This window comes from Opisthorchis viverrini (assembly GCF_000715545.1).
Source record: "Opisthorchis viverrini unplaced genomic scaffold opera_v5_77, whole genome shotgun sequence".
NCBI classification, from domain to species: Eukaryota; Metazoa; Platyhelminthes; class Trematoda; order Opisthorchiida; family Opisthorchiidae; genus Opisthorchis; species Opisthorchis viverrini.
This window is the reverse complement of record NW_008751733.1, coordinates 777,273-798,784: the sequence shown is the minus strand read 5'-3', so window position 1 is coordinate 798,784 and position 21,512 is coordinate 777,273. Positions and strand designations below refer to the sequence as shown.

Here is a 21,512-nt window from a genome sequence, read left to right as displayed (position 1 = left end):
ACCCCAGTAATCGTCCGGCGCGATGATTAAAGCAGCATGCACCCGATACAGGTAGTCGTCATCTGCTCTCGTTCTCACATGAACATTTGGTTTAGAAGTGTCGATGGTACAATATTTAACCTTCAATAAAACAGCAACCCCAGTTCGGTCATCCTTGGGAAGTTCTACCATGTAAGGGGGATGAAAACGTCATCACGTGTGAGTGAGCTGGGATTTCAAGCGGTCGCAACAGACAGTGGATCGTTAAGTGGAAAGCCGTTAGCGTGCCGTATCGCCATGTAGCGAAAAATTCAAAGGACTCTGTATATATGTAGAGATATAAATATCGAGTTCGAAGAGTGACTATGGATCTAGGCTATGCAAGTCACCGACTTTATTGGTAACCGTTAGCCAGCTTAGTAGGCTCAAACGGGATATCAGAACTGGTCGTGTCGACGTACACTTAGCACGAGAAACAACCCATACTCGGATGAAACGCCTGATACGTCTTTGAAGATTTCAACAGCACCACCGTGGGAATATGATGTGAATTAGCGGGAAACAGAGGATCATTCATCACTGGGTCCCCCAGACAGAAACGTAACAAGTCTTGGCGATGAACAGGTTGCCACCCATCGGCAGAACTGAGTGGTGCACAAAGTGAGGAAGGTTGTCTAGTTGAAACAGGTCTGCTTGAAAATGACATTGAGCTGTGTCGATCACGAAGCATCAACTGAGATCCCATTGATCCTCTGATGACATTGCTTATTTCCCTTTACAACTTTGTAGATTTCTGACAGTTAAGAATCCACTATGAGGACATTAGGCAATGAATATAGAGGGCTTCAATGATTCCAACAAGCATAGGATAGTGTGACAAGTGAACTAGGTCATCAGTGGTCCTAAGATGTTCAGAAATAACGGATATCTTGAAGAATCCTAAAATGAGTGCAGATTCTCGATAATCAGAGCCAGAGGGATAGTTAACCAACAGGGTAAGCTGGACTGAACATTGCTTCAATTAGTCCTTGTTGTCCTTCTCACTTGTTTCACACACAGAGGAGTGCAATGTCGATATATTCCTCACTGCGCTGACTCTCGGTGGTGTAGATCCAACCTTCTGGAGTATTGGCTGGAGGTTTGTACCTCTTCACGCAACAGATGACACGGCTGCAGTAGAGATGGATAACAAACTGGAAATGAATTTTCAAGCTCCAGTTCACTTGTGCCATCCTGGATCGATCGTACCCTGCTCATATAACGACGACAAACAACGCGGGGAACCGGAAATCGGTGACCGTGATTTGGTACTGGCTCAGAGACAAGCCGGAAACTTTTGGAAAGCACGTTGGCTCGTGCTCACTGGTACGACACCGCAAGCTTCGGGCAAATGGCAATGCTGGGTACAAGGTTTGGGGATGACGACGCACCCTAAAACAACCAGCATTCAGATACGATGGTTTGTCGACGAAATACATGTCAAAATCTTGACTGAAGACGGATTGTATACGTGGTGGACAACTGTGGAGTTTTGGCGTGTGTTGGGGTTGGTTTCAGCACCGACCATTTTTCTTCTGATTGGGCTGATAATGGCTGTTGGTCGAGCGGCAGCTTATTTGCATCCAGAGAAGATCCCACCAAAGAAGCACATAAAACTGCTTCTCGAACCTGCTTCTGAATCACAGACTGCGGGCAGTGCACAAGACGGGGCCGATACATTCGACCCCTATGTCTATATGAATCAATTTCTGAACAAACAAGGAGTTCAATCGTACCATGTTGCCGGAGGTAGAAGAAGTCATAGAATGTTGTTCCGGTAGACGATGTGGATGAATTGACATGGCAATGGGCGCTCGGAAATGGCAGAGCAATGCTTATGTTCTAATTCATTTGAAATTATATGTGAAAACTTGAACTTTTCACAAACTTGATTTGCAACGTTTGGTGTCCTTGACTCAGCTCTGACGTGGAAGTGGTTTATATGCAACAGAGAATACTGCTTACTGCAATTTTACATTCTGATGGTTGTTATCTATTCGATAAAAAGGCGGCTGAGCTGATATCTGCAGGTATCTGGTGCCACCTGGAACCTAACAATGTAAAAGTATCATAAGGATTATTCAAGGTCTTCTTATCACCGGAGCATACGGACAGTTTCTGATTTAGTGTGCTAAATAGGTGGTGACTCCGTAGGAGAATTCGGACTTTCAAAATGAACGCACATCGTTAGACTGCTTTAGGAACTGAACAGCGAGAAAACCTTCCCGGTTTCGCAGTAAATCGGACGTAATTGAGTTTTGCTGTAGTGTATCATCACTGAGTAAGAGCATTTTGGTGACTTTTACAGTGATGTCGAAGGGTATTTTTTCAATTGGTGCTCTGGTTCATCAAAAGGTGGGTGCACGAGAAAGAGGAGGACGTAATGGCGGAACATATTGCATGAACTATACGGTGAATGACAAGCCACAGTTTGTCTGCAGGAATAAAAATAACTCTTACGCTGCAGCACTCTTTTGGTGCCTGGATGCCACGCCACCCTAAGGAAGTATGAGAGATGAGACACTGCCAGGTTGCCCAAGCCTGCACAAGAGCAGTCAAGATGCAGGGGTTTGGACTGAATCACGTTCCTTTTGGTCAGTAAGTTAGTGCCTTAATCATTAATAAAACGAGTCAGAAACTGGATTTGGACGAAATGAGGAAGTGACGACAGTTTTATTGCAACAGCATTAAATTTTCCAAACGATCTTTCGGTCAAGTCCTACAAAGGTTCGTAACCACAGAATCATTCCAAACAAGGAAAATCCAGCTTTAGTAAGAACAGCAGTAACACGGAACACATCTCGCGCGAAAACGGTCAAGCATCATGGCGCACATCGGACGATATAGTTGTTAGCATGCGTTTTCTTTTTCCCATGGAAGAGCGAACGACGGACCAGTTCTCCAATCCTGGAACCGCTCACGCAACAAACGTGGATAGATAGAACAACTCCCGCTATAGATGCCTTTTGTGTAGTTCGAGTCAGTTTAATTCACTCGGCTTTTCCAGGACGACTTATTCATACGCTCGATAGTTTTCATGTCACATACTTTTTAGCTCAGATTGAAGCAAACTCGCCGGACCAGAGCCAGATAAAATGCCGAACGGGGTACCAGGTAGGGTCAAGAACTTCTCAATAGCATAGCTGATTACTGACCAATGCGTCATTCAAGACTAAGCCATTCAAGAAGCAATTTGGAGTAGCTTGTCCGACCGAGCCAGTCAACAACCCCGTTATGTGCAAGAATAAACTTAAGACACAACCAAAGGGTGATTACAGGCAACGTGAAATGAGCGTTTACAACTGTCATTTTTTAAAGGTGGTAGGTTTATCTCTTCAAACGTGTAAGACGCCAGAGTGAAAGATACAACGGAACTCTATTTGTTACTATCTGACTAATGTTTGGCAATTTTCTTCGTTGAAGGACCTTCTAGCACCTGCAAGACACACAGTTCGTCAGTAATGCTTAATGGGAGCTTATGTAGAACGCAAGAGGAGAAGTGTTAGGTAGCAGTGTACGGATTCAGAAATCTACGGACTAAAGGGATACTTATTTAGCTGGGCGTCCGTGCAATGTGCAGTCGACTTTCAGCCTGGGGCTATTGCCGTTTTCGAAGGTGAGGATGAATGACAATTACAGAGAACTGTTATTGCGCACAGCATCCAATCGACTTTCATTTTTCTAGAGATCCAGCAGGCATTTGGTAATTGGTCAGGTGGCTGTTGATCTGTTCGCCGAGTGTGGCAATTGGTTTGCAAACGTTTCGTCAACATTCGAGGAGACATCTTCAGTGGGTTGCTGGTTGGGTAGTCCCTCTCTTTGCGCCTGCGTTTATATAGTTTACAAAGAGCAGCCTTTGCGCTGTAACCTGGATTCTGGTTGGTCCGATCTTAATATGTGTTGAGTTGTGGTTGGTATTTCTTGCCTCCCACGGTCACGCTGCGTTGAAATTGCGGTCCATTACTGTCTCTTTCGGTTGGCCCGTTCTTGATCTGTATTGCATCGTGGTCGGCTTCTCTGTTGGTTTGTAGTGTCACTCCTATTTTTAGTAGCTTGTTGTTCTATTGATTTACTCATTGAGTCCTTGTTCGGCCTAGGATTTTGTGGTCCTGAATTTCCCTTGTCGAACACATTACCATCCAGCAGGCAGTTTCTTTATCAATGGAGTGAAGCCTATCCGCAAAACACGTACGCTTGTACATCAAATTTGCTTGGATATGGTCCACTAGAGCTCTGTTATATCGTGTTCCTGCATATCACACTTCTGCATGACAGCAAAAAATGAAACCACTGAGTTGCGATTGAAATCTCCTGCCCATAGTACTCATGTACGCCTTTGGCTTTCAATTCCGTCACAATTAGCTGTCTGATGAATAAAAATGATCGCCTCCTGCGCCGGATTCCATCCAAACGTATATGCAGTTTATGTGATCATAGACCTGGTTCTGGTAAATATGTTCATCATATGCTGGAACAAATATGCTTTAAACACACGATATCGGTAGTGGCAAATAAACGTACAATATGAACGTTTTGAGGAGAAGCGAATTGGCAAGAGAACTAATTAACAGAGTCGTTCTACAACGTGCGTTTCAATGGGTCCTTGCTGCATTCCACTTTGAAACTAGGATGAATCGCAACCAATCTGACCAAAGGAATAAGCACAAACAAAGGTAGGTAAAATTCAAATATATTGGGTCCATCGTTTTTTACACACGGCACGAGTATTCTGAAAGAGATCAAAAGGCAGGTAGAAAAAAGAGTCTCGGAATAAATAATTTTGTTCAGTCTGTTTTCACCGGAGCAAGAGTGGTTTCGGTTTCAGCTTCAACTGATCTTGCCACGTGCATTCCAAGAAGACAGGCAAAAAAGCGACGAGTTAAGGTTTCGACTGAATGAAGGAGCAGAACAAATGTTTATTTAAGAGATGGTGATAATACCAAGCTAGGAAAGGGAGGTCATTCCGTCAGGTCTTGTCTAACAGATAACTTATTCTCCATACTTGTAAGCAGCGTGCTCGAATAAGTCATTCGAAGCCATACGTGAAGCGGATCTTGCCCCATCTTTCATGGACGTTACTCTAGTTGTAGTTCGTTAAAAGGCGGGAGGAGAAAGTCAGCTGGCAAAATCAACCTCAATGGAGTTATGTACTCACTCAAGGACGAATGAATGGAGCCACCAGGTGGCACGATCTTGTTCGGATGATTAGGAAATATAGGGATAACGGTGCGAGTCTACTCATGGCGATCGACCGGGGGAGTAAAGAAAACCAGTTTTAAAGTGCAAAGAGAAAGTATGCAAGATTTCCACATCGTACCGCAACTGCAATCGGGCGTTGCACGGTAAACTCTAGTGGGAAACCGCAAGGTTTCATCCACACATGTTTGTGATAACTTACTAAACGGAACGGTGTTGGAGCTTTGTTAATTAATGCTTAGAGCCTACGGACTTATGGGAATACCGACTAGTTTCTGTCCCCTAATCTGAGAGAAAACACTAATAACGACTAGAGAAATGCAAGTAATGCTGATGGTGATGATAACCATCAGTGCAATTCTTAAAGGCCAACATCACACGATTGCTAAATCTAACTAAATACAGAAAACCTCACTTGGGTACAGCCCTATTGTTTTCTATAATTTTGAATGTGGATAGTTCGTCTTTGCTCCAGATTTCTGTTGGTGAGCAAATGGTGCAGCGACAGGCAGTGCTCGTCTTTCAAAACACGTGATGAGTGAAACGACGTTCATACATTTTAAGTCATCAGTTCGCACTTCAGAACAATCAGTAGGAAGCGGGCCCTGAATCAAAACTGTGGGCTCTCTTCATTGGACTTTTACGCTGAGTTATAACGTTCAGCTGTACAAGACCAAGCACATGGCTTCACTTGACGACCGTCATGTAGATTTCGCATGGAAGGTTTTAGATCTATGAAGCCAAACTGCATTCTTGAGACAAACATGTCAGCAAAAAACATCACATAATACGGTATCAAAAGGATATCGATCACTGAGAAGGTCAAATGTTCCAGTTCCAAGACGAGTTGGATTGCCAAGAATGATGCTCTCTGTAACACCTGTGTGGAAAATGAACAACAGGGGATGCGAGATTAGATTGATAATACCTAATAACTTGAGCGCAGTGCTGAAATAGGGAAGCAGCTCTTCAAATTACATGGGTGCTTCAGCAACTCTGGAAGGCAAATGAACCGTCGATATTTGAACCGACCTAAATGGGAGTATTAATGAAGCCGTCTTCAGAGATTGGGTAGAACCAGGAAGATGGCTTTTCTCGGAGCAACTTAGCTAGTGTTTTATATGAAATTCACAGAGGTTGAAGGCTGTCGTGAATCAAACTGAGAATTAGTTGGCCTGTGTTTTTGTCATAAACAAAACAAATAAAACACTGGTGTACCTATTGAAGAGGCCAGATAATGAGGAAAAGTAGAAAATAACGACAGTCCTCTGAACTTAGAGGACAGAAAGTTGACGGAGTTGCCCCGTTATGAAGGGAATAGCCCCAAGAGAAGTTTATCTTTGGTGGGCCTTTTAGAGTCTCTTGCGACAGTCAAACCCCACTCAGGGGGGATCATTTTCACTCAGCGTCTTCAATTGATATTAAACTAGAACATCAGGTAGAAAACGCCCTGCCATCAGTCCTGTGGCGAGAAAAGCCTGTAAAAGAAACGGGAGGATGGCTCTGCGATTTGCAAATGTTTCGGAAGTGGGGTGGGGATACGTGCGCGCACAGACTGCCAATAATAGGAAAGGTAGGCCTACTAAGGAATCTCCAACTTACCGATAACTTTGTCATCTTGTCCATGATAGGCTGCCTCAAACAGATGGTCACCGGTCCGCTCAAACTGAAAAAAAAGCACAAAAGAAGGGATAGTACAGCCGATTGTACTTTGGAGCATGCCATCATGAGCCTGATACAGTGGCACAGGTCAAAAAGTCAGAAAAATTGCAACAGGTACTGTTGCCTAAAGCTAATGGGACCACGAATGTGACAACTCATCGCGAACTGTTGCTACAGGATTCGCTGTGTTATGCTGATGGACGTAGGTTGGGTCACTGGTCGGAATAAGACATCAGTTTTGAATGGTATGAGGAATCACTCCGGACAGCATATTTGACGAGGATCAGCTGAGTCGCATAAGGAGCGAGCTGGCAGGTTAGTTCATCCAGCCATCGAGCTAGAGTGCTCACCTCCAGTTAATCAAGAACAAGACTGACTCGACGGTCAAATTAACTATCCTTGAGCACGAATCAGCTCTTTTACCACTGAACATCAGCTCCACACCTTCCATTCCTTTGAAGGGGGAGCTGATATTCATGAAATGATATTGTATTTCTAAATGAAATGCAGGTAAATTTTAACTCAATAAAATCTGTATGCGAATCATAAAAAAACTGACCGAGGCCAAACAAAGAACGCTGTTTTTCGCTTTTGCCATCCCGGTACGTTGGTATCCATAAACTTCTCCCTGTAAGATGAGAGGAACAAGTTGGAATGAACAAAACTCGCAACAAGATCAATATAGGTACTCTGAAACACGAGAACACAGCAAAGAATGGTCGCTTGACGAATTCTTATCGTGATCGCCTCGTCGAATGCTCTGATTTTGAAACACTACCCTTTGTTTTCCTCGTGAACTGTGGGGAATGGTGGAACGAAGCATGAGTCCTGATGAACTCTGCTCAACAATGGTTCATTGACGCAATTCAGCCCTGTGGTGATAAAATAAACGTTCAATTAACTGGGTTATATAGTAAAAGGTGTGGACCACCCTAACCAACCAGAAGAGAATGAGTTAACAGATGAAAAAAGACTAAACAACGAAATGCCAAGAATTTCTACTGGTTCCGATTTCCAGAAGTTGAGAAGTTTTCGTGTAATTACTCGTGAATTGTGAGAGGGCGAAATCAACTTGAAAGAATCCTTTTGGTCATATTTTACTAGTTGCTGAGTGGATTCCTGTGATGGAGGGAGAGTAAACCGGGTTGCGAAACTAGATGAACACGTCTACTAAACGAGAGACCTGTGGACCGAACAGCCACGACTGGATAAACAAGACCTAACAGAAAATGAATAAAACTGTGGGTCTTACGCGATTCGTCATCACGTCGGCGAGTAGCATAACATGACGGATATTCACCTCCACGCCATGACCCTCCATAACAGCCAATAGCTCATCGATGACAACCCGGCGAGCAGCTTCTACTCCAAGGACCTGCTCGACCTCCAGAATATTGTTGCTCCGCGTGCACTCAGGAACAACTCCGGGGACACACATGACCTGAGTATGATAAAACATGAATATTTTGAACGCAAGGAATTCGAGACTCCGGTATACGTGAACAACTCTGGGTTGGGATCTCGCAAAACTTACAATTTTCACGAGCCCTCAATTCATCAGATGAGTACGGTTACTCAAAACATACCAGCACAAGGGTGAAGGGTAATCTAACGAGGGTTTTACGAGTCACCTAGATAATCAGGGAAAATTCAAATAGGAGTTGTGTTTTCTATCCAAGAATATTTGTCATAGAGAAGCCTGCTTACAGAAGCCATTCAAGAAACCTTTAACAAAATGAGCACATTGAAGAATGAAAAGCAAACGCCTAAATAGTGAACTGGAGGCCCACTACGTCGCATAAAATGCAGCAAAGCATCATCCTGATCCGAATTCCTGAAGGGTTGAACGATAACCCGCTTGAGCAAACAAAAACATTAAACGCAGACCCAGTGAGATGAAAGACTTCAACCAAAGAGATAATGTGTCACTAAGTAGTGGATTTTATCTGTCTAACTTCCGACCGTTCCTCCCTAAGGCTTGTGAACGAGTAGGGAAATCGTTCAGGTTGAAAACACACTGGTTGATCGCTGTTTGAGCTGTCCGCAAGACAACTCACCGAACGAACAGCATTCGTGCTTCAAAACGGATCAATTTTGACTCAAACTGGTATCGTCAAGAGGTCGCGTCAGGATTTGTTGCTGTGACTGATCATCAATTAAACCGGAATATGATACCCACGTTTGTGTGCTGGTGCGTTTGGCGGTCAGAACTAATGTGCAAGATTTCCCCTCTAGCGTTTGTTTGCCCTGACCTTTGTTAACCCCGCCAAATGCCTGCATCTCGACGACTGAACAGTACACCGTCCTTCTAGGTTTTGAAGGTTGTTTTGCTGGGATATTTTTGAAGCGGCAAATCCAGTCGATGCGCAGGCATCGCCATTCTCAACATGGCCAGTGGAGAATTACGAGGAATAAAAGATATAGATCTTCACGCTGAGTGGTAATCAATTCGAGCGAAACCAAGGGTTTTGTAAATACAGATCGTTGCACAGCAGCCACGTGTCATCGTATTCCAGATTCACAACGTGTTCACTCGAGAAGATGGAAGCATTCACCCTTGGAAAACGAGGATCGCTTGCTGGGCTACAAAGAAAGTTGCAATACGTGGAAGTTAACAAGGGAACCTACGTACGGGAACTTGAAGATGATTCCTCAGTGCTAGGCTAGAAACACGGCAATTTCTTGAATAATTTTGTGGAAGTCGGATAAGTTAAGACGTTGACTGAGATAGTTCAATTTTACAGTTATCGCAGGCTTGTTCCCAAGATATATATTCCGTCGAAATAAATGCCGTCAACCAGTAAGTTCAATCAATTGAGTTTTTCGGCTCATAAACCGACCACCGAAGGGCAGTGGTTCCAGATATTACAGCTTCGTTCACCGAGGATAGGGAGAATAAGGGAATCATAGCTATTTTCAATCAATTGGAAAATGTTTGGGACCGATTGGGAAGTCATCGTTTCAGAGGGGTTTGGTAAACAATCGGTGGATTTTATTGCTGGGCAATAACCTTAAAACCCAATCAACCTACTTACTTACTCACTTGGCCTGATGAAGCTTTTGTGTCAAAAGCGAAACGTTGCCCAGCAATAAATCCACCGATTGTTTACCAAACCCCTCTGAAAGGAATCATAGCTACTTGTCAGAGGTCATGGCTCAGTCATTTCATTGAATTCGAATGGTTCTGTTTGTCTGGTACGGCAGGGAATAAGAGCTATGCAGTGAAGGCGATAGCTCTGATGCAAGACCGCAATTAACTGCTTGGCACAGTCATATGTTTCAGGGCCACTAACCATTGGTTTGCCTCATCCCGCGGTCCCCATTCGGAGAGATGGCGGTTACCAACGCGAGTGAGTTGACTGCGCCGTTGCCAAGTCACAGATTGATCGCTTCTGTGCGACGGAGCCAAAGAAATACTTGTCAACACTATAGGTTCCTGATAAGAAAAACTGCTATTCATTAAGCTTGACTCCTGTAGAGCAGAGACAAGACCAATTAGTTTCTAGACCAACCCAGACACAAGTGTTGTGTTGAAGGAAGGCGGAATTTGTTGAAGAGGCGCCTCCAACACTTACTACAATTAGTAGAGTTTCAGTAGGAATATAGCTATATAACGCACACAGTGTATATGACATACATAACGCAGAAAAGCATAATGCAGTCCGGAAATCACCAAGTCAAAAGCATTTAAAAATCAACATCCTCTGCTTCAGTACTTGAAAAACCAGTGGCTAAATCTGACCTATCCTTACGATCATAACTAGCTTTGGGATAAACAAAATGATTATTATTGGGTATCGACACAGTCACAAGCCACGGCGGGAAGGGACGTCACGCACCAAGAAATACTTTGGTTCTTGTAATGGGTGTCCCTATCAGGGTGTTTTTGTGTACACGCTACTGGCTGATATAGCGTCATACCTAATCAAGCAGATCACCAAGCAACCAAACAAGAGCGAAAGTCAGTAAAAAGACATTGCCACAGAGCAGGGTAGATAAGTAAAAAGTATTGCTGCTCCATTATCAAATTACCTCCCGGAGTTTGGCGCCCTCCACGTAAATCCGGTGCTCGAGGTCTTTGTCTTGCTGAATGACAACACGAGCAACGCCTGGGATACCTTTGACCACCACATCCTCAAGCACTTTGACCACCGTCTCCAGTGTGTTCAAGTCAACTGGGTACACGTAGACAAAGTTCTTGGAATATGTTACTCGCTTTATGCATGTGAAACAAAAATATAAGCAGATTAAAGTTAGAATGAACCGCAAAATTACAAATACGAGAAAATTGGATAGATTTGAAAATCAACCTCCTATAAGGAACTGATAGACCGTTTCGTTGACCTGGATGAAGCCATGAGGCCAATCGCATAGCCAATCTATATTGTCTATATCTCTTGCTGAAATACCATTTGTTTGATTAACAATGTCTCCCCAGCAAACACAGTGCCACCGGTGGCTAAGTTGGCCACTGATTCCGTTTGTGAGTACAAGCCAAACATAGCATTTGTTGCATAAAAGCCTTCTGAAAACAAATGTAGCACGATATTCTGGATACTGGAGCCTTATTCACAAAGTAATTTTTGAAACCGATTTATTTTAATGCACCACCGATTAAATATATCATTAACTTTTGGGGGTTGTCCCCTTTGGCTGCTTTTAGCCACCGGTGGCGTGTTTACTGGGTCCCTACTAAAGCCATCATAGTTCTGTAGCTCACCATCCGTAACGAACGACTTACGCAGCAATTCCCTGAGATTAAGCGGTATTCCGATGTACGTCATACTACAAAACATTTGAAAAAGTCGACCTCGGTTATTTGCAGTGTGTTTTAGGTTGACACGTTTTATACTCATATAAAGTGGAATAGAAGTACAAAGACAGCAGACCATAGGCTCGAACCAACAACGAACAGCAAACGGTTGTTAAACATGAACAGCTTAAGTTTTGTTTCCGCAAACACGAGTCACAATGAAAAATAACCATCTTGCAAGCTGATTTTGAGTAACTGAATAGGGATCTATCGAGGATAAGTATTTGGTTATTTGGAAATTACCGAAAGTTTCACTTTGCGTAGCTTTGTGGACTGAATCACGGAAGCAACACGGGCGGTTGTAATGCCCCTGCGTGCCATTCGTTTCTCGTCCAATTTGACTGACACATAAACATCTTCCGGGGTCAAACACTGACGAAGTGAGATAGATATATCGGCCAACCGCGTTGGTTCGATGGCAAGCTTGACTTGGCGAGCCAGAGAGGCCGAGAACGGATCAGTTAATGTGACCGTAAGTAGGGGTGTTTTGATTTTCGCTGCTGCATTGACAATTTCCCGCATTCGAGGCACACCCTGAGCGAGGGAAATCGGACGGTACGGAAATGCATGGATGAATGAAAAGCTACAACCAAGAATCTGGGGGAACACTACAAGACATACTGTTAGGCAGAAGAGATTTTGTTTGCACGCACCCGCGCTTGCGGGAACTACTGTCAATGTCTACCCTCCCCCCCGAAGAGACCACGTTTGAAGCGGAGGGGATAGATTGTATCGGCACAAAGTAATTTTTGAAACCGATTTATTTTAATGCACCACCGATTAAATATATCATTAACTTTTGGGGGTTGTCCCCTTTGGCTGCTTTTAGCCACCGGTGGCGTGTTTACTGGGTCCCTACTAAAGCCATCATAGTTCTGTAGCTCACCATCCGTAACGAACGACTTACGCAGCAATTCCCTGAGATTAAGCGGTATTCCGATGTACGTCATACTACAAAACATTTGAAAAAGTCGACCTCGGTTATTTGCAGTGTGTTTTAGGTTGACACGTTTTATACTCATATAAAGTGGAATAGAAGTACAAAGACAGCAGACCATAGGCTCGAACCAACAACGAACAGCAAACGGTTGTTAAACATGAACAGCTTAAGTTTTGTTTCCGCAAACACGAGTCACAATGAAAAATAACCATCTTGCAAGCTGATTTTGAGTAACTGAATAGGGATCTATCGAGGATAAGTATTTGGTTATTTGGAAATTACCGAAAGTTTCACTTTGCGTAGCTTTGTGGACTGAATCACGGAAGCAACACGGGCGGTTGTAATGCCCCTGCGTGCCATTCGTTTCTCGTCCAATTTGACTGACACATAAACATCTTCCGGGGTCAAACACTGACGAAGTGAGATAGATATATCGGCCAACCGCGTTGGTTCGATGGCAAGCTTGACTTGGCGAGCCAGAGAGGCCGAGAACGGATCAGTTAATGTGACCGTAAGTAGGGGTGTTTTGATTTTCGCTGCTGCATTGACAATTTCCCGCATTCGAGGCACACCCTGAGCGAGGGAAATCGGACGGTACGGAAATGCATGGATGAATGAAAAGCTACAACCAAGAATCTGGGGGAACACTACAAGACATACTGTTAGGCAGAAGAGATTTTGTTTGCACGCACCCGCGCTTGCGGGAACTACTGTCAATGTCTACCCTCCCCCCCGAAGAGACCACGTTTGAAGCGGAGGGGATAGATTGTATCGGCACGGTGGAAGCCGGTCAGTATACAAGCATTCAAATAGGCAGATTCACAGGAAAAGATGTGAGGGCATAGCAGCTCAGTTGAGCCGAAAAACAATAGCGATCAGCAGGAGTTGTGCTAGCGAGGTTAACTATCTGATAACACATAGGCCAAGAAAACCAGTGGTCGTCTGCGGTAATTTCGAGAGTTAAACAAATGAATGACTATAGACGTAGATGGATTAAAATTCGAATCTTAGCTGCACAAGGTCACGTAAAAGCGGGGAAAACTCGAAAGGAACTGTGTGAAGAATGTTTCATTCGACGAGGTCATTGAAGTGCGATTAATCTGCGCAACCTCAGGGAGTCCTTGATTGTCCAAGGCATAGAATTCTGCTCTTTGAAATCAAAATAATCTGCCAGATAATAGAGCGGTGCATCTGATCTGGGCGCATACGATCAGGAAATAACAGGTGATAGACAGGTAACAGGGTGCACATAACCTAATGCATGCCTGCTTGGATCAGGACTGAAATCAAAACAGCTTTCCAAAGTGTGTAGCCAGTGACCTCAGCAACAACGCCTAGAGAAGTCTGTCCGAAGTGCCGTAACTGACAGTGTAGTGAGTAGGCTTCATGCAAGTGGTATGACTTGCACTTAACACAACTATGTAATTATGCAATAAGAGTTGGAATTTCTGGATTTATCGAAAGTTTTGTAACCTGGATGAGGGAAGGTGCGATTCTAACACAATTCCACCACAAAAGACCTAAGCGGTCAGAAGTAGAAAACACACCTGAGTAATATTCATGCTGGCCACACCGGCAAAATGGAAGGTTTTCAGCGTCATCTGAGTGGCCGGCTCACCTACGGACTGACCACATAGCGCACCGACTGCGCTGCCCGGTTCAATGAGAGCTTTCTCGTATTTCTCTTTGATTCGTGTTAGAAATAGCCGTACCTGTGTTCGTGTTAGACGTGCGTCTTCGGGATGTCCAATGTCACATTGACCAATACTGTCGATCAGGCAGAATTGATGCCAGACTCGAAGGCGCGGATAAACAGATTTGGCAAAGAACGACCTGAAATGAAGGAGGAGACGAAATCTAACAGGGTAGCGAAAAAGAAATACAGTTTATTGGGGGTCGTTGGTTGTAAACTCGTCACATAGAGAAAGGCCTACCTGCACCAAATCTATCGTTTGGCTTGTGTGCGTACCAGACGGAGGCTCGCTGTTAATGATAGACAACCTTACAAACAGTGAGCAAAGGGGGTGGTCCTGCTAAGAAGTTACTCCAACTTTACTTCAAATTTACATGAAGTACAGTATTTGGGAACACTATCCAGACATCCATCTTGTGGATACCAGCACAAGCGATTCACCAACAATTCACGAAATGTTGCACACCTCCAGGGCGACTGATTGTTTTACATTAGTTTATTCATGAAGGGAGAGACAGACAAAGTATCGACCGAGTAAGGAATTCCAAGGTCCGAAGATTATTCAACTCAATGAGCACCCGCGAACCAGGTGGGAGAAATTCAACAACAAAGATGGATCAGAGAAAACTGTGATAAGCTAATATACGCAAGCGAGTCCGGTGTGAATGGTCTTTAATGAGTCGTCATGTACACTGGCCTCCCAAGAAAAACTACACTCTTCACAAAGAGCAATCCAACTCAGTAGCCTGAAAATCAGTTTTGAGTTACTGACAGTCCATAAGAAATTTCCACAGTGACATGCACTTAGATGTCCCGCAGACAAGAATGCTTAAAACGAGGACCGACGGGCTAAGGAGAGTGATTGAATTCAACCGAAGTCGATAAACGTGGGTAGAAAGAATTAGACGATTTTCCTAATTCCCTTTTGCACGCGGGCTTACTGAGATGAGATAGCTCAAGAAAAACAGTTTTCGAAAAAATGAAATCAAGAGTTGCGGTCATCTAGGAGTCACAGGCAACTGATTAAACTAACCGTGCTACACTCACAGGAAGGGTGTGTACTACACAAAAAATGTACCGTTGAACTTACAGAATTTCCATCTTAACCGCCGGACCCATGAAAGAGAACGCCTCCAAACCGAGTGCCGCATGAAGGACTGTCTCGATCTGCTCAGGCGTTAAGGCTTCCTCATCGGGGCACGGGAAACTCGCCTGAAGACATGTAAGAGACGTAACATAGGAACCATCATATCATCGGCAAAGACGCAAACACCCCAGTTGCCAAGAGTTACCGAAAGAAATTTGACGTCGTTTGAAGATGACGAAATCTATCCGATAAATGCTTTTAGCGGCCGAGTGGTGAGCACAATCCGAAGAAGGGGAAGAGACAATTAGTAGTGCTTTCACTATGTGCCCCACTATGTCCCCAAAACACGAGACAGGTCCGAAAGGCCCGTCGTGTTGGCAGTCACTTCCCTTCCTCATGTCGTACAATTGACGAACAGAAAAGGCGGAGCATCCCCCACGAAAACTGACCATAACAACCTGGTGTAATTAACTCCAGACTAGACTGTCAGCACAGAATTAAACCTAGCACTACGACCGTAAAGAAATATGGGATGCCAGAAATTGACCACTGTGTGCCAGTTACGTACGGATTTTAAGCGTGAGCGGTAACAAGTAGGGGGTCATTGAAACATAAAGCAGCGTGAGCGACTTGTCCCAGTATCCGATCGAATAGCATATACAATGCAAGATTGCCACTCTTTTAGCATCGATGGTGGTATTGGTAGCTCACCATTGCAGATGCTTGATGCTAGATCATTCGTCACTATGTCGTAGTAACCGCTATGCAGAGGAGCGATAACCAGATCCACTCACACAGAGTGGTAGGACAAAAAGGTTGGAAACTCATGACTTAAAATTTAATGCTGTTATGCTTTAAACCAATGACAATTTATTAGGCTGCGATTACAATTCTGTATCCCGCTGAATCCATTACTTCTCACAGCTGACCATCAGGACATTCTGACCGTTCCTCTACTTTTACCAAACTGAATGGATCGCAATTTTACGGGGCACGTAATAAAATAGGAGAATCAAGATGTAAGTGCAGATAACCGGCCGGTAAATCGGGTGGCAATATACAGACTTCGATGGAAACAGCAAACAGCACTGACCAATGTGGAACATAAAACATACGGCTTTTGTACGACATACCCGCAAACTGTTCAACTCCTTGTTTAGGTCGACAGGAAAGGTTTCGACCTCCATTTCTAATGGATCTAGACCATCTGAACCGTAACAAAATTGAATTATATCCCCGCGACTATCTCGGACGGTATTGTCGTAAGCAATTGTCAAGTCTTCCAAGAACTGAAAAAAAATGCCGGAAGCAAGGGGTGAGAGAAGGGAATCAGTTTCTGTCATTATCAAGAAAGCGATGCCACTGTTGGGTGATTTTTTAAAAAACAGCTACGCGTGAAGAATAGTTTCACAAGTCGAATCTAATTGCAGCTCACCTAAAGGCAAGTGGCGCATGTGATGCTTACTGAAAAGGCTATCTAACCAGCGTATATAGGACGTTCGTAGGTTTTCTAGGAGCTCCATGATGATTTTAAAAAAGGTGTCGCTGGAAGTTTAGACAAGGGTAGGCTTATCCATTCACGATAGAACTTAACATGAGGTCGAATAAGAAAAGCGGATTTCCTCAACCGGATAGCGGCAAAGCCGGTGTTTGTCTAATATAGTAAGTGGAGGCAGAAAGAAGGGCTACGACATCCATACCACAAGAGATCCCTCGAAGGAAATCGACCTCTTAAAGGGTTCACAAGAGCATCCACCGTTCTATTGATTTAGCGAAAGATGATATTTACTCTGGCTTGGGAAGGTCAGAGCAGCTTTCGTGAACCTGCATCCGTGTGGCGTAGGCGAGATATCAGCTTATCCATCAAGGGTCAAGTTTACAATGCTGAGGTGCGCTTCGTGTTATTATGCGGGTCAGGCTGCTGCGCGCCAAGGACGTCCAGACTTTCAGTGTTTGACCGCCGATGTTTTTGGAGCATTGACCGAGTCTGGTTGGAACACTAGAAGTAGGTCGAATGGTATTAGGAAGAAATAACTCACTCTCGATAGATGAAGTGATCGCACTGCATAAGTTGTGCTGGCTTGGCCACGAGCTGCGTCTGCCAGTCGACCGACTCCCTCGAAGGGTTCTTTTCGCAAAACCACTTAAAGGGTGGAAACGAACCAAAGGGGGTGAAACAATGACGAGGCAGCGAAGTACAAAAGCCGTTACCAGCAAACTCAGCTGCGCCAGTCATTGCCGTCTTCCTGGATGGGGACTCCAAGACGGGTCACATCAATGGTTAGAGACATTGTCAGACATGGACAAGTCGCGCCCTTAATGGCGCTGGTTCATTCAAGTTATTGCCTTCAATGCATAGCTCCCCTCTCAAACTACCCAGTTAAAAGTCCACTGACAACCCTGTATCTACGCGACAATTACATAAGGGACGGCCTCCAGTGCGCATATTTCTACCCCATCTCCCCAAATCACCAGTGAACGAAACTGGCAGCTAGAACCACTGTACGACAAGTATGCGGTTTTTACAGCTGATGATGATGACGACTGGGAGTGTAAATTCCGTGGCGGTCATCGAAACAATAGGTCCTACACAACAGAACATGATTACAATCTATGGAGAATTTACGAAAAGCAAGGTAACCTAGGAAGTTGTGATAAATATGAAATCATAGTGTAATAAAGCTTCGCCAGCACAGGATAAGAAACCTATACAAACACGAAAAGCAACCGCGAACACAATGAAGTCCCCAGGAAAGCAATATACGAAAGCCAAGCAACACCGCTTACCTTGATCAAGCGCCGTTGCATGTAACCTGTGTCGGCTGTTTTCACAGCTGTATCGGTCAGACCTTCACGTCCACTCATTGCATGAAAGAAGAACTCGGAAGGAGTGAGGCCGGAATAGAAGCTGTTGCCCACGAAGCCCTTGGCTTCTGGAGTGCGAGAACCACGTGGGAAGTGGATCAGACTGCGGCCATTAATCACATCCGGAACGCGTTTCCCACCAATTACTTGTTGGCCGACGCAGGCAATCATTTGAGAGATGTTGAGAAACGAACCTTCAAGGAAAACGGAAGCGAACATGAGAGATATCTCACTTGTAGGAAATTCGGCTCCCAAGGAAATATTAGTTTGATAAGCATCCTACCTTTGGATCCAGACTGTGCCATGACCAAGGGAGAATTAGATGGATGGAGTTGGCGCTTGCATGCGGCACCCGCCTCATCACGGATCTTTGACAGTTCCTGACTTAAATTAGACTAGAGAGAAAAATGGACAAGATCTGTGATGGTGCAAAGAAACTACACTAGGTACAACAAACACAAATCAGAGGAAACTAGTTGCGGGATTTGTGGAATTCGCATCCACATCACTCTCGTTTGGATAGTCTTCTTATGACAGCTCCATTATTCTTGTGAGTCCACATCGAACGGGGGTGGAGGGAAGCATTAGACTCGGAGTTCGCGGGCGTTGGAGCTCATCAGCAGTGTACGGTCTTGGCCGCGCCGCGTTACGAGCCCAAAACATTAGACACGGAGAGGGAAGCAAGCGAGTTATCACCACGCTAGCGCATGCCGGAGCACCTGACGTGATAAACGTGCGTGATTATGCTTGAGCAATGTGATTAGTTTGCCCGACATCTCGAGTGATATTGTGAATCTTACAAATCCTGCAATCGCCTACAACTAGTCCAAAGTTGTCCAGTAAATTTCAGCCATCGGTGATGCTCCCCGACTGTGAAGTTTTCACAGGCGAGCTCAGGTGGTCGGCCACCCACAATTTGCAACTGGACGTAAAAAGTACATCTACCTTCCTGGTATACAGAGGAAATAAACCTAACCTCACCTAAACTAGTACCACATCGACGAAAAAGTTCGCATCCGACCGCCAACCGGAGATGAGAGAAAGACTTATTTTATGTGGTTATGACCTCGGTGAAGCCAAATCAACTTACTTGTGTTCTGCTCGAAACGTGACTACAAACAGTTCTGCCTATCACGTGAAACGCAAGTCATAAGTAGGTAGTGATGGTTTGGCAATAGCGCAAGAAAAAACCGTGCCTTGTATTTCTCAAAACAGTGCTACCAAGGTGGGGTGGGCGTTCGAGCTTCCCAATTCGCGGAACAAAGTGACATCCTAGCTGAGGAGCGATACCTGTAGGACGTACCTCCAGAGTGTCCTCCATGCTGCAGCCAGGATTACATTTGAGTGTGTTTTTCTCATACTGATGGATATAGTCATCACAAGTGGAGAACCTACAGTAGATTAAAACATACGGGGATATTCAAAAGGGAGAATGAGGTGATGATAACATCCAGGTTTTATACAGCAATCCATATCACTCTCCACTTTACGTGGGTACCGGCACACACAAATACTTGTTACAAGGATTACTCTCAAGTACATAAAAACGTAATATGGATAATAACGAAACAAACCACCAAAGTTAGTCGATATGTTGAACCGGAACCCTTACTTATGACAGAATGCTCTAGAAAAATCAGCAAAACACAAGCTAACAGTAACTACCCTCCGGAACCATCCCTCAGCGGCTAGTGGTGAAGGATGGAAGTAGGTTTAGGCGAATCAAAGAAGCCAGGCGGTTTCAAAAGAAGCTCTTTGAAAGACAACTTGCTCTGGAACGCGGTAGAGGGAGTTTCCATAGTTTGCATAGCATACTTAGAGACGGCAAACGATGAATACAAGCATTTCCGTGTTGGCTCGTCAGTACCAAACGACGAAATTCGGACCCCAAATTTTAAAATCTCCCTAATTACTAAAAGGCATTCTGTTGAAAAAGGGAAGCATTCCATGATTCACACGGACATTCTTCCGAAAGGCTGTCGCTCAAGCAGCCAGTCTACACAAAAGAACTGTGTGTGTGAACCGTGTGAACTGTGACACACGGCGCTGTATCTCGCCTCATTACAGCATCATCAACAAATAATTACGCCGTCATCAAACCATAGTTGAACTGCAGTGTTCAGATTCGCGTCGAAAACCATGCACCCCATAGTGTTGATTCCTGGCAAGAACAACGCGGATTACAAGTGTTAACTGGCTGTTTAGCGCAGATTAGAAAACCGAAAATTATGATAGCTCAGATGGTTACAAGGTGATCGGGTAATAAAGCGTTAGGATGATAAGGTATGATTGATGGGGCGGTGGTGACCTCAAGGTTAAATCTTTTGTCGAAAAAAAAACAGAACAGGACCCTTTACACCAAGAGTGTACAGGAATTCGAAGAGATAAAAAAACATGCGTCACGATTCTACAAAACGGCGAAACAGGTTTCGTTATCTAATATCAAACCTAAAACCTAAGTACGAGCCCAGTTTTTGTCTGTCCTACATTCGAAACTGCTGAAAAGACGTAAATTTTCACCGCATTCCCATAATACTTACATCTGTCGAACTCCAGACCTTAAGTGAGGAACTGTTAGAATAAATCCGCCCACCAAAAGTGTATTCGCTCCTATCATGTCTTTTGACATCATGCTTGGATCTCATACACCATTGAGGACATTGGTCCTATTCAGCAGTTGGAACCACAACAAGGCTGGTTACCGACGAGAATGATGATACTCGAACAATCTGGGAAAGAACTGTGTGCTGCAAAGAGAACAATCGTTATATTTCAGCACAAGCAAGTCTGCTGGTTACGCAATTCTAACCGTAGCCTGCGGAAGGAGGCATACAGAGAAACGTTTACTAAACACAAGTTTCTCTATCTCCAAGCAAGGATCTAAACAGACACCACAAAACGCAACTACCTTACCCTGCATTTATCACTTTGGCCTTGGATTTGACGAGTTCTTGACTTGGCATCACCTCCCCCAGACCGATAGAGAAGCCACGGTGAGCCAGATAGAAGAGAGATATTCGAGCTAGTCGCCACATAGCATCAGCGCAGATCTCGCTCCCGTAATTCCGCAGTAGGCTGTAAAATATGCTTGCCTTGCTTCCACCACCAAGCAGCTTCTTGTCCGCACAACCAGCTAGAAGCTGGCTGTTATGAATTAGGATGACTGGTAATCGAAAAAAGCGAGAGTAGTGAGTATTCAACATAGTGGACAATAACAGTTATATTCTCTGTTAAAGGG

General features: G+C 44.4%; 2 protein-coding genes across 2 annotated transcripts in view; one reads left to right on the top strand and one right to left on the bottom strand.

Moving 5' to 3' along the window:
• T265_04577 (hypothetical protein) overlaps nucleotides 1–1,974 on the top strand; it is a gene marked incomplete at both ends in the record, with an annotated part of 4,178 nt that extends 2,204 nt beyond the window's left edge. Inside the window, one exon of the mRNA XM_009169352.1 lies at nucleotides 1,039–1,974. Within this exon, the coding sequence (XP_009167616.1) occupies nucleotides 1,039–1,799 (761 nt within the window). The remainder of the gene's footprint in view (nucleotides 1–1,038) is intronic.
• A 2,721-nt stretch (nucleotides 1,975–4,695) lies between these two features.
• The window catches only part of T265_04576 (hypothetical protein), a gene marked incomplete at both ends in the record, with an annotated part of 28,099 nt that continues 11,282 nt past the window's right edge, over nucleotides 4,696–21,512 (bottom strand). Inside the window, 15 exons of the mRNA XM_009169351.1 lie at nucleotides 4,696–4,862; nucleotides 6,022–6,094; nucleotides 6,817–6,880; nucleotides 7,436–7,504; nucleotides 8,129–8,317; nucleotides 10,909–11,091; nucleotides 11,933–12,223; nucleotides 12,912–13,202; nucleotides 14,177–14,462; nucleotides 15,413–15,534; nucleotides 16,543–16,698; nucleotides 18,197–18,468; nucleotides 18,558–18,669; nucleotides 19,578–19,665; nucleotides 21,188–21,437. Coding sequence (XP_009167615.1) covers nucleotides 4,814–4,862; nucleotides 6,022–6,094; nucleotides 6,817–6,880; nucleotides 7,436–7,504; nucleotides 8,129–8,317; nucleotides 10,909–11,091; nucleotides 11,933–12,223; nucleotides 12,912–13,202; nucleotides 14,177–14,462; nucleotides 15,413–15,534; nucleotides 16,543–16,698; nucleotides 18,197–18,468; nucleotides 18,558–18,669; nucleotides 19,578–19,665; nucleotides 21,188–21,437 — 2,495 coding nt within the window. The remainder of the gene's footprint in view (nucleotides 4,863–6,021; nucleotides 6,095–6,816; nucleotides 6,881–7,435; nucleotides 7,505–8,128; nucleotides 8,318–10,908; nucleotides 11,092–11,932; nucleotides 12,224–12,911; nucleotides 13,203–14,176; nucleotides 14,463–15,412; nucleotides 15,535–16,542; nucleotides 16,699–18,196; nucleotides 18,469–18,557; nucleotides 18,670–19,577; nucleotides 19,666–21,187; nucleotides 21,438–21,512) is intronic.